Source organism: Trematomus bernacchii, unplaced genomic scaffold (genome assembly GCF_902827165.1).
Source record: "Trematomus bernacchii unplaced genomic scaffold, fTreBer1.1, whole genome shotgun sequence".
NCBI classification, from domain to species: domain Eukaryota; kingdom Metazoa; phylum Chordata; class Actinopteri; order Perciformes; family Nototheniidae; genus Trematomus; species Trematomus bernacchii.
The window spans coordinates 25,534,458-25,548,521 of record NW_022988043.1 but is presented as its reverse complement, the minus strand read 5'-3'; the positions used below and the strand labels follow the sequence as shown (position 1 = coordinate 25,548,521).

The following is a 14,064-nucleotide window of genomic DNA, read 5'->3' as shown; positions in this document are numbered from 1 at the left end:
CTAAACTACCCAAAAGATACCCAGTAGGTTACTTACAAAAATACTTATGGCCTAAATAATTCTGTAAATGTCCCAATTGCTAGCCTGCTCCTTTGTTCCACTGTACCTTAGCAACTGGTTCGTTTTTTGATTGTATGTGTTGATTTATACGACACCACAATGGAAATTGAAATACATGGTAAATGTCAGGAAATGTCACAGAAATTGCAGGCTGTATTATAAAGTAAAATACTCAGTAGCTCAGTGAGGGCTCAGTTTGGTAACTAGATTGATGCTCAATGGTTCGAAATCCCTGGAGACCAAAATAATATATATGTTGTGTGGACAGCAGCTGGTTTGCAAACTAACAAACCTGGGCCTTAGCCCCTTTCTCTGCAACTGGCTGCTGGACTTCCTCACTGCCAAACCCCAATCTGTACGGGTCGGCAACAACACATCAGGCACCATCACACTGAGTACAGGGGCCCCCCAAGGATGTGTGCTCAGTCCCTTGCGCTTCACCCTGCTGACCCACGACTAGTGATGGGAATTATGGCTCTTTGAAGGGAGCCGGATCTTATGGCTCCGTTCCTTTCAAAGAGCCGTTCAAAAGAGCCGTTTTTTTAAAGGGGGCGGGGTTACTAGGTTTATCTACGAAATAATCACCAGGATAATGATTGACTGTATTGCCAGACCTAATGTCAATAATCTGCATTGTAAACATGACACAAGGTGGCGCCATATCCATGTCATTCATGTCAGTGAATGTACTTTGAATTTACCCTCTGTATGTGTTAAGTAAATAAAGTTGCCTTGCCTTGAATGAAATTCATGCAACTCTTAATATTAGATAGGCCTACTGTGTTTTTAAGTGGCGATGGAGATTATTTGTTGACCCTGCTTTAAAGGATATTTTGCCTTTACAAATGGTGCACTTTATCACTGCCTGGGTTTTGGTTGAAGTGCATCCAAATGCTGCTGCGTTTTCGCGTTTGGCTCATTTTCCATCCGAAAAACACGTCGTCTACCTGTCCTGTACCAGTTGTTATGACTTCTCTCTCTCGCGTATTCCGTTAAGACCCACCCCACCTCACTCCTCGTGCTGAAACCTACCAATCAGAGTAGGGGCGGGTCTTCACAGAATACGTTTGGGGAACAAAATCAAGCTTTTTGAAAGGCGAGTGGATTTTGGCAGGCAGTGAGTGCGGACCAACGATTGAACGACTCTCACCAAGTACGACTCGGTTCCCCTCGTTCGTACCAAAGAGCCGTTCAAAATAATCGGCTCGTTCGCGACCGACACATCACTACCCAGGACTGCACACCCACCCACAGCTCCAACCACTTCATCAAGTTTGCGGATGACACAACCGTGGTGGGTCTCATCAGCAACAACGACGAGACCCACTACAGGAAGGAGGTGAACCAGCTGGCCACGTGGTGCAAAGGTAACAATCTCTTACTCAATGTGGAGAAAACAAAAGGGATTGTTGTCGACTTCAGGAGAACCTACACCCAACACCCCCACCCACTGACCATCGGTGGTGCTGCTGTAGAGCAGGTGAGCAGCACCAAATTCCTGGGGGTGCACATCACCGGGGACCTCTCCTGGACCAACAACACCATGTCAATCACCAAGTAAGCCCAGCAGCGCTTTTACTTCATCCACAAACTGAAGAGAGCAGGTAGAGCATGCTCTACTTCTACCGAGGCGCCATCGAGAGCATCCTCAGCAGCTGCATCACGCTGTGGTTCGGAAGCTGCACAGCATCCAACCGCAAGACCCTGCAACGCATAGTGAGGAAGAGAGGATCATCTGTGCCTCACTCCCATCACTCCCAAAGTGAACACTGCAGAGAGGATCATCGGTGCCTCACTCCCATCACTCCTGGACCTCTACAACACCCGCCTCACCCGCAGAGCACTCAGCATTGCTGGTGACCCCACCCATCCCTCCACCTGCCTCTTCACCCTCCGTTCTTCAGGGAGAAGGTTCCGCAGCCGGAGGTCGAGCACCACCCGACTAAAAAAACTGTTTTTTCCACCAGATTGTCAGGAGGCTGAACTCTCTCGCCTCCCTCCCCTCCCTCCCCCCTGCCCCCACTGGACTTTAACACCCCGCACACACAGACACTCAAATCCAGCACCAGACACTTTTTTTTTTAACGCTGCTATGAACAGTCTTGCACTAATGTACATTCTCAAAGATATTGAAGTGACTGTTATTTTTGTATATATTGATTGTTGTGCTTTTATTTAGGTCTTAATGTGTGCATATGTATAAATGTGTCTTTGATTGTGTATATATAGGTATATACTAGGGGTGTAACGGTATACGTATTCGTACCGAAAATATTCGGTATGGGCCCTTCGGTTCGGTACACGTGTTCTTCAAATGCCGTTGCCATGGCAACACAATGCTCACCATGAAACACGGTTTTCTCATAACTTCAGTGAAAATGCTCTAAATGGCCCAAAACTTCACAGGTTTGGTAACGATGCAGCCATCAACACATCTAAGCGTATTATGCGGTGTCATCAAATGCCGTTGCCATGGCGACAGATAATTCACCATCAAGTTAGTTCAAAAGTTTGCAGTTCAAATATTCTGCTGCTTTTCCAAGCCTTTTTACTTTCTTTTCTTCTCTTATCACACATTCAAGCCCCCAGTGTTCATGTATCATTTCAATCTAAATTCTTCACTTTCTTCTTACACATTACATTTCAGCATAGCAATTCAGCGTCAGCTTTTCATCATAAAGCATTCCCACTAGCAATTTCTTCAGGAATTGCATTCTCTAGTTTTTTCTGCTGTACCGAAAACGTACCGAACCGTGACCTAAAAACCGGTACTGTTAATGTACTGGTAATGTTTGTGAACCATTACACCCCTAGTACATACATATTTGCATACATATTTTTATATATAGTTGTTTTTGTATTCAGGATTGTGGGAAACGGTGCTTCGATCTCTCTGTCTGTACACACAAACTGAAAGATTGACAATTAAGTTGACTTTGACTGGTACTTGGTGAAGTGACAGTTCACCTCCAGGTACTGAAGCCCCTTCACCCTCACCTCTCCATCAATACATGTTTTTTTTGCATGTGTGTATTTTTGGCCTAATTTGTATATCCTGTTTGCATGTGTGTGTTTGAGCAGTAAAGTGCACTCAAGTACTGTACTTGAGTAAAAAAGTAATTATTTAAAAATAGCTCAATTAAAATAATCAATACATTCATGCATAGCTAATGTGATTACAGCGCCCGGTATCATTTTACACACATTTGTATCATGCAGGACTTACACACGCCTGTTATCTAACCGACAGGTCCGCACGCACTCTCCAGACGAAACTCTAATAAGCATTCATTCACAAACTAAATCAGGAGACCTTTAACGTTTTACGTCCGATTCGCTCCTTTTTTCCTCGCTGTACACAGCTCCAGTTTGGGCATTGGCCTGTCATCAGATTTCATTTTAGTTGCTGCTGTAGCGGAAGTTTAGTACAATTATTTTTGATTAAATACTCCAAATCTCCACCCTCCATAATTGCACTTGCTTCAGTTGCTTGCTACTTTCTAACGGCGGTGAGAGTGGTGCAGTGACGCTATCTATCTATCTATTAGATTTATGATTCGAAAATTATAAAAGTAGAGTAGACATGTGGATATTATCCGGCTGAACAAAACGTGCATTTATCTAACAGGTTCGTTTTCCACAGACCTTATTTCGAGCAATTTTCCAAAATCCTATGGAGAAATCCCATTGCTTTTTTGTCGAGGGAACGCGAGCGCAGCTTACTTCCGGGTTTTAGGACGCGTCACTGCACCACTAAGTTGATGCGATTTGATTGGATTGTGAGGCAAGGGAAGCCAGCCGCCTCTGGCTTCCCTTGGCATGGCTCTGACTAATCACAGGTTGGCAGGGACATGACGTGAGCCTTGTCTGATTGGTCAATCCCTCCATTTCTTTTCACCAAGGGAAGCCAATTTCGGCTGGCCTCCTCTCGCAACAGAGAGTGCAATCTACTGTTTTACCATAACATCTAGAGGGGCGCTGTTTCACTCTTTGTAAAATACTCAATGAGAATGGGGGAGTGATCGGCCGGCAGCAACACACAGCAAAGAAGAATTCCCGAAACTAAACGAAGTGTTTTTATTTATTTATTAAAATGATAACTACAATCCGAAAAAACAGGGGAAGCCTGGCTTCCCTTGACCTCCAGGAGAAAACGCCACTGGTGACATCATAAAGTGGCCAAAGTCTGATCAGCTCATTTTCAAACAGGTTTTTATATAAATGGATCAGGACAAAAAGTGAGCGAATCTTTTTTCCTGGAACTTTCAGAATCTTTTCACACAGAGGGGACACATGTTTATGTATAAAAGATATGAAAAGGTGGATTTTAAATAGGAATAGGTCCCCTTTAAGAACAACATCTGAATACTTCTTCCACCTCTGGCTGAAACTGTGTATAAAACAGAGAGAAACCTGGAGTAAGCCTTCTTTAAATACTCATGTATTTTAAAGCCATTAAATATCTTAAGGCAACCCACATGAAAGTACCATTTCATCCAACACATCTTTAGTCCCGAGACCAGACAGACCTGTCGCTCTGCGTCATCATAACAACTCCATGATGTGTAATGACTCCATGGTGTGTAATAATGACTCCATGGTGTGTAATAATAATGAATCCATGGTGTGTAAATTAATAATGACTCCATGGTGTGTAATGTCTCCCGCATAGTGATGGGGGAGCAGCAGAAACCTCTCCTCTGCTCTGAATGATGTCACAGCCCTTAATCCGCAGCCAAAGATTAGCGAGGCCGGATTTACACCAAACCAGGACTGTGCTCTATAACCGTCTTTATACACTTCACTCCAGTTTGCCAAAACACCACCGAAAATATTTGTGTGTCAATCCATTTGACTTACATTTGAGAGGCAAGCCGCATGGTCTGTGCGTCCATGCGCATTGCACTACCCAAAATAAAGTTGAACACATCTTCATCGGCCTTCATTACCATCAACATAGAGAAAGAGACATAATGCAAGCCGCCTTATTCCTCAAGTCCTCATCTGTTGTGAAGGGACAACCCGTCATTCACTAGGCCTACTTTACATTCTTTTGAACTAATTAACAACAAATCAAGTATGGATTATATATCAACATGTCTGTATGAAAGTACAAATATACTTAGAAATATAATAAACTCACTTTCTCCGACAATGGCTTTTAGACCAAGTGGTGCCATGATGCTGCGTGTTCTCCTCCTCACTGACTGACGGGCCACCTGCTGTCAGGCTCTGTGCGATGAGCACCGCACTTCCGGTCCGATCATTCCAAAATAAAAGCCCTGTGATATATTTACTTCCGTAAACATAAGTGTGCAGAAACTATGGAGGGGAAGTTCATTTAAGTAACCTACATTTCAGAGCAGGTGTATATTCTTTACCCTGACTTTATGATCTTTCGGGTGTGTCGCCCATATTCATGTTATGAGTAACGCTGATTAAACGTCACACGTCATCATACCCTCCGCTCTCGTGTCCCCCCCCCCCCCCCACACACACACACACACACACACACACTCACACACACAGTGGTGTAGTGGGGATTTCTTTACTGGGTGGACGCTATTTTAATTAGGTCATGCGCGCAGTGCACTCACACAACGGGCAGACAGGTCTACAGAAACTACCGGTAGCCTATGCTTAGTCCTACTTTAGTTACTGTACTGCAAAAAGCAGACGGCGCTGCGCCTGCACTGAACACACACACAGACTCAAAACCATGGACACACCGGCACATAAATTACATAAATTACTGTGAAATGTATATTTTCGTCATTATTACAACAAATACACACTTGCAACTGATAACACTGGCAATGATTTTATATTTATTAGACCAGTGGTTCTCAACCTTTTTACACCAAGTAGGCCTACAACCTGAGAAAATAGTTGGCTCTCCAAGTACCCCATGACCAATGTTAAAATACAGTCTATTCACAGTTCATGCAGGACTCGGAGGCAAATGTATTCATAATAACATTATTTATTGGCAGCCACAGCTACATGTACAAAGGGCAGTCTCTCTCTCACTCATCACTCACAAACCACAAGTGAGAACATAAAGAACAAAATAACTTGTTCTCACAAAACAAATAACTGTACATACATGTCATTTCCTATACCAAAGTTTGAATGTAGGCCTCCCGCAACAACCTACATTGTAACAGAAAATGTCCTCTTGGGAATTCAGTTCCACAATAATAATGAAAGCCTCCAGGAGCAGATGAGCTTGAGGGCTAATACACTGTAAAACCTGACAAGTTAATAGAACTCAAACATTTCTTTGAAACTGATTACATAGAAGTTTTTGAGTAATACTTATACCTTAACTGAAATGTTTTAAGTTAAAGTATAATCTTATCAATTGAGTTCTATTTAGTAGTAATTTTCAAGGGACACAAACATATTGTTTGTAAGTTAAAGAAACATTATATATTAAGTTTCTTTTAACTAATAATTTGTGTTAACACTGTACATATAAACATCAAGTAGCTATTTTGTTAGCACAGTACAAATGAAAATCAAATATATTTAACTTGAATATTTGTATTATCTCTAAATAAAAAACTTTTCGCTGTATAAAACGCGATATGAATTAAAAACGTCAATTGATTAGTAGTCAAAACTGACTGAATGTAGAGTACTTAAAACATTTTTTGAAACCGATTACATAAATATTTTCAGATAACTGTAACTCAAAATCCCTAAGTTAACATTGAGTAAACATTCAAAAGCACTTTAACACTGACAATTTAAATGCAAATCACTGTTTTATTAAGTGACAATATAGAAAACTCAAAATATATATAGTATAGCAAATAACTCTTTTAAATAAAAAAAATACCTTAAAAACAGTGCTAGGGCCTTGAGAAATATCTGTGTGTATTTTAACCATCACTTATGAGTGAACACAATTTTCAGGAACAGTTCTGCGTGTTAATTTAACACATGGACCATAAAGACCCAATACATATAAAAGTATAAAACAACATCTACAAACAGTCCTTCAACTTGAAGCTGAACAGTAACAAATCTGTCAATGCAATACAGAACACAGATGTAAAGCAGCAGGATGTAAACAGAGGAGAACAGTGTGTGTGTGTGATTGTTAAAGTGTAACTTTGTTGGTAGGATTATACTTCCAAAGGCTCATTTTTCAGGCTCAACACCCTGGGCTTCAAGTTCCCCTCATCCAGGCCCATCAACACTTTCTGGGTGAAGTCGAAAGTGTTGGCCAAGTCTTTTGGGTAGCTCAGATGCAGGGCAAAAGTCAGTGCAAAAAGCAGGATGAATGCGTCAGCCAGTGTGGGGAGTTCGATAACTCTGATCCTCTCTGGGCAGAAGAGCGTGGTATCTGTTGACCTGGCACTGATCATGAGAAGTCCGACCGCAATGTCCTCTATGTCTGGATCATCAGACTGCTCCACCTGATGACAAGAACAGATAAACGTTACCCATTACCCCAAATTGCCTTGGCTATCTCAGAAATCTGTTTTCTAAAAAATACATCAGTGAGATATCACATCAAATAACCTAATGTTTTGTGCATAATGTGGCTTTAACCCTTTAACTGCCAGACCAAGAAAAAAAGCTATGGAAAAATTATTTGTTTGCATTTTTTTATCAAATGGGCCACAAATAATTTTATTTTTCACAGTTTTGTTTTTATGAGCCTCTACCAAATGGTCGAGCTGGCCTTTTATGGTAAAAGTGCATTTTCAAGAATCATCATATACAGTACAGTATTTGTATTTGTTATTATCACTCTTTCACTCTGCCTCATAAGGCAGTACTAGATTTAGTAATATTACCATGAATCTAGCCATTTATTTACCATATTTTATTGGAAAACATCTCTGAAACGCTGAAAAAGTCATATTGCTAATTTACCATAAAAAGCCAATTCCACCGATTGGTTGAGCATATTTTCCAAAAAATAATTACACCCTTGTTAAAACTTTTTTTGTGCATCAAGTTATCTAAATATGTTCACTCAGTGCTCTGACACTAAAATGTGTCAAAATTGATATGGTTACCTTACAAAAGTTGACCAAAAATAGTGATTTCTTCAGCAGTGATTTTTAGCATTGCCAACTTTCTCAGTGGAAGCTAGCTGAAGGGCTTTCTATTCGAACCACAGTGACATCTAGAGGTTGTTTTGTGCATAGCACGTCAACCAGATGGTAGAGCTGGCTGAATCAGATGGAGTTCAACTTCTTTTTAACAAGATACAAAATGTGCTTAAAGGGTTAAGGAAACACCTATTAGCATTGCACAACATAATGTTACAGCCCCAGAAACTTCAGCCTCCAAAATAACCAATCAGTTGACATAAATGCTTTCTACAAAAAAACATTTATAACCTTCATAAGGGTAGGATTTATTGTATCACTGTATTAGACTGTGTTACTATTAGCTAGTTGTACCTAATAAACTGGCAACTGAATATATATTTACAGTATAATCTCTCCCTACTACACATACAAAAATATGGGGAACACTAGAGATTCTTTTGTATTGAACACTGATGCTGCAGGAAAGAAAGCCCTCTCTTAATTGTATATTTTATTAAATCACGTGAGCCCATTTTTAACACTGAAACCTAAAGAGCTTTCAAATAAATCCTAAAGTAGTGAAGTAAAGGGAGATTATATTCAACATATCCATTGTGTACCTTACAATAATTACAATTCTTATGGCAATATTCAAATCTTGGAACTAGAACCTGAATGGGATGTGAGCAACACAAGAGATAATGTTTGAGTAATATAACCTCAGTGACAGAATCAAGCTTTGATGACACCAGGACAGTTCATACTTTTCAAACTAAATCTATCATTTATTATAATTTTTTCACTATAAAAATTCAAATAATTGTCTTCCTGCGATAGAGCTCCTGAAACAATGTAACAAGATAAACTATATTTTTTGATGATCTGTCACATACATTCAAAACAGTTATTATGCTGACTTACATGCCACAGCCTCAGAAACGTGGAGTCATCTTCATGCAGATATGCAGGCAGAGCACAGCAGCACGTCGGACATGGACGTCACCTTGCTCCTTGAGTGTGAGAACATATCTTTGTTTTACTTTGGATGCTAAACAGTATAGCCACACAACAATTGATATCACAAGAAAGGGCTCTTCTATGACTGAAGAGATTACCATTTTGACAAAGATAATCCACTCTAGTATGAGAATAAAACACCAAGAGGCATAACCGACTCACCTGGAGGTCATAGGAGACGAATAGCTGATTCAGAACTTCAGCTACCTTCCCTTTGTTTGCCGCCTTCTTCCTGAACAGGCTCTGAAGACGGGGGGCATGTCTATCCAACTCCGCATAGAAGTGGTTCTTCAGGTTGAGGTTTGTTATCCTGTGAAACTCTGCACAAATCTGCCAAAATATAAAATGACTATTTAATTCACAGTACAATGTACATGTGGACTGAAGGCAGCAGAGATAAACACAAACATAACATGCTAAAACTGAGTAAACATGTCAAAGTTATCAGTGACAAAGGCACACAAAATAATTATATAGTGGTAATAAATACAATATTTTCACCTGTGACTCCATTTTCAAGGCAGGCCAGCATTCCAGGATCTCTCCAACAGGTAGCTCATCATTGATGATCTCATTGCGCCGCAGGGCAAAGGTAGTCTCTGCATTAACTTTTCAATCAAGGGAAGGTTTTTATCACTCCTCGTAACTTCATCTACGATTTGGAGTCTCAATCGCTCAAGGCTTGTACCATCTTCACCCAGTGGGAAATTAGGCAAGAAATTCACCTCTGCCCTCTTTGGTCTTTTGATGTTATGGCGCGTTTCCACTACACGGCCTCGCTCGGTATGGCTAGGCCTCGTTAGGACTGGCTCACTTTATGGCGCATTTCCATTACAGTTTAGGAACTGGGGTAGTATCTATAGTAACGCAGTGTAGGCGGAGCCGTGACGTCATCTTCAATGAGAACCCCAGAAAAACAACACAGCCGTTAGCTGTTAGCACTCACAGCTCACAGCTCCTCATATCTGTTCAGAAACTAGACAAAAGTTAAACAAGTACAAACCACAGACTGCCTGTGTCATGGCGAATACAGTCGCTGCTTTATTTATGTCTGTATAGGCCGTTGTTGTGAGTGTGGACGGTCGGAGCATATACTGCGTTAGCTTAGCCAATCTCCATTTAGACAACACGCATTTTAAAAGGTTTTTCGCCTGCCGTCTGTCTGCAGACTTGACAAAGCATTAATTCATGGTTTTTACTAACCGGTATCAGTATGTTGTTACTTCGGCATCATTTTGAAACGTGTATTACAATTAAATCACGGTCAAATATGTCCATCTTGTTGTAGTTGTAGCCCCCTTGCCAGCGATGCTCTCTCTAGTTTAGCATACTCAGTCCGACTCAGCCTCGTTGTCTCTGGCCCTAGACCCACGATTTTATGAGACCAGAAAAACTGTGAATTAGGACCCGCCGGCCGGTACTAGGCCAAGTGGAAACGCAACCAAAGACGGGCCGCTGACGTCACAGCCCTCTTAAACCGTGCTCCGCGCTGTAGTGGAAACGCGCCATTAGAGTCAGATTGAAGAAGCCATATATCTGCCAGTTGCTTCAGTTTCCTAAAGAGAAAAAACATTGAAGGTTAGCTGGGTTGCAAAGTTTTCACAAAATGATCTGAGAAACACTATTTTCGAACCTAAAATGGCAACACAGTCTCACGGCATTTCGTGTTATAGTCACGAAATTAATCTATTGATTCGTGTTCACCAACACGATTTCGCCATTTTTTCGTGTCACACAGAACGATTTTAAAAGCAATGTAAATAATAACTGTTAGGATGGCGTGGAAGGGTAGGACCCAAATGCAGACTATCAAAAAGGTAACAGGTCTCGTAACAAAAAGCGAGCTTTATTTTAAAAGCTGATCAAAACAAGGCATGAAACAAATGGGTTGTACAAAAAACTGACCGTGACCCACATGGAGGGAGACAGGAGAGACAACCGTGACTGACATGGAGGAAGACAGGAAAAACCAACAATGAACCGACAGGGGAACACAGGAAGAGACAAGACTAAATACAGGGAGGGGTAATCACAAGACAAGACAAAGCTGGGGTAAGAGAGGCAGAAACACAAGGGCAACAGGTGAACACAATCAGACAATCAGACACACCAGGGGAACTAATGACAGGAAGGCAAACACAGGAAGAAGGAACAGAGAAGACACAAGGAGGAAAACATTTCAAAACAAAAGGTGGAAAATGAAAACATAAATACAAAACCGTAACAATAACAAATTAGAAGGAAAAAGACATTTAAAAAAATACAGATTTAAGTATTCTGACACAGAACGATTTTAGAAGCAATGTATTTATATTGGTAGTATGTTTCGTGCCTGCACCAAATAATAACAAATTAGAAGGAAAAAAAGATGACATAAAATACAGATTTCAGTATTCTGAGGCTCTGAGCCATTTATTTTCCTCACTGACGGCAAAAAAAACTCAGACATTATACAATTTAAAATAAAAGGGATAGGGTTAGGCTTAGGGTAAGATATTGAGTAAGAACATGTTTTTATGAACCACACAGCTTCCGGTCTTCCAAGACCCGACCGGACAAAAAGACGTGGTGCAGGCACGAAACATACTACCAATAGAAATACATTGCATTTAAAATCGTGTTGGTGAACACGAATCAATAGATTAAATTAATTTCGTGACTAATAACACGAAATGCCGTGAGACTGGGTTGAAAATGGCGGCAGGAGGCTCGCTTTTCTTCTTTTTTGTTACCGCATGCATGTCTGTGCATGTTTTATTAGCTTGGAGGCATAGAGGATTTACGTTAATTTTATCCACTAACGTTTTAACATAACCGTGCATTCTGAATGTTTGTAAAAGCAAGCTAACTTGAAACACTAGACTATTAATCTGTTAAACCGGGCAGCCCCCGGTACCGAGGGCTTTTTGTTCACGAACTTTGTCTCAGGGCTTCTTAACATTTAAAAACCTATTAATGTGTCATCCCCACTTAACGAAACTCACCTAACTGACGATACGAACCATTTTTACCGAAACAAAACACAAGTCTCACAAGAAGCGTCTAAATTAGCCCTGAGCGAAAAAATGCCTAACTCACGGTAGAAATACTTTATTACTTATCAGATTAAAGCTGAGATTCCACAGATTCTAGAAGTATTAGTATCATCACTGTGCGATCATTACCTTTGCTAAGTTACATGTAATTGAAAACGCTGGGGGGTATAAATTACCTTGTAAAATGAATAGTCTATTGTTTCAAGTTAGCTTGCTTTTACAAACATGCAGAACGCACGGTTATGGTACATTGTAGTGGATCAAATGAACGTAAATCCTCTATGCCTCTAAGTTAATAAAACATGCCCAGACATGCAGTAAAAAAAAAAAGAAGAAAGAAAACGCGCCGCATGCCGCCATTTTAGGTTCGAATTTTCCAGAGAACTTTTGCAACACAAACGTTCCACTTTGAGATATAACTTAAAACAATATAGAAATACTGTCTTACACGTAAGTTAAATCATTTTTCAAGTGAGGCAGATATTAAATGTAGGCTAGCTAACAAGAGCTCAAATCAAACTAACACACCATGTGACACAAAGTGCATTAGATGCAGAAATTAATAAAACATAATTTAAATACTGTGCAAAGGCAAGACGTTAGTGATGGCAGTTTGACACTGAAGCTTTGAACGGAGCTTCAACCCTGGACTTCTTATTCCATAGAAGCAGTGATTCGAAGCTTGCTTCAAATCACGTGACATATGACGTCCGAAGCAGCAACTGCTTCAAATCACGTGACATGTGACGTCCGAAGCAGCAACTGCTTCATTTCCTGAATGAATCACTTGACTGGTTCGCGGTCCAATCACGCGATTCAATGCACTGCCTCATCTCTATTCTGACAGGTGACAGGTTGAAACAGTTTCGAATTTGAGCGCTTCAACACTTTATGACCGCTCTAAACAATGCGCAATGTGTGGGTAGTTTGCGTTGTTGCTGTTGAGTTGTTGTTGGTATTGCATTTTAATTGGATCATTATAGAGCAAGCCAGGAAGAAAGATAGGTCGTTCTGGCTCGGGAAACACTTCGAAATGTGGAGAACTTGTGAACAAAAAGACAATTAACACGAATATAAAAAACATGTTTATAGCTTAAAGTATAGATAGCCCAGTGGTTAGAGCCGGCGGCCCGAAGTGGCGATGACCTCCGCGCAGCTGGTTCGAAGCCTGGAACGGATGAACGTTTAATCATTCCTTTTCAACTTTAATACTTTATTAACTGATAAAAGGCCCTCTCCGCCCAAAAAAAATTCCAGCACTCTCTAGTCTCTTCTCAATAACCCAATACACACAATTATCAATCTTTAATTGCAAATAGAACATGATATTCAGTCTTAGTGTGTGTGTGCATCGAATATTTTTCAAGGCAAAGATACGTTAAACCCACTGCAGCCTTGCACTTCGCCAGGAGAGGTCGCTGTAACTGAAGCTTCGAGAAATTAACCTATTTCCGACACAATTGTCCAAGTGGTTCGATGCTTCATTCAAAGCTTCATTTTGCCATCACTACAAGACGTAACTCACCAGAGTAGTGCGGCCAAAAAAAGGATCAAGATTCCGGCAGTGAGTGCAATCAGCAAGGTGGGGAAAGTATTCTTAAAAGTATGAGCGATTTCAACCGAGGCGAGGAGCTAATGGCGGACTCTGGTGAAGGCATGGGTGAGAGAACGTCTCCGCACGTCGGGGGCGGAGCACATACGTGATGACGTCAGACCAGCGTCAGACAGATTCAGTAAAAATGTTTGAGTACAATCACCAATATGACCCAAAGTGGTTGAACACTGTATACACAATATTAAAAATCAGTTCATAGTCATCAAAACATTAGCGGTGAATTAACTTTTTTAAATGTTTGAGTTAAAACAACCCATTTTCTTTCAGAAGCTTGTAATGTTCG

General features: G+C 40.7%; 1 protein-coding gene across 1 annotated transcript in view; it reads right to left on the bottom strand.

Moving 5' to 3' along the window:
* Window positions 1–5,305, bottom strand: part of stxbp1b (syntaxin binding protein 1b) — a 43,117-nt gene extending 37,812 nt beyond the window's left edge. The window contains exon 1 of the mRNA XM_034118327.1: window positions 5,204–5,305. Coding sequence (XP_033974218.1) covers window positions 5,204–5,240 — 37 coding nt within the window. The 5' untranslated portion in view covers window positions 5,241–5,305. The remainder of the gene's footprint in view (window positions 1–5,203) is intronic.
* Between the last annotated feature and the right edge of the window lie 8,759 nt (window positions 5,306–14,064).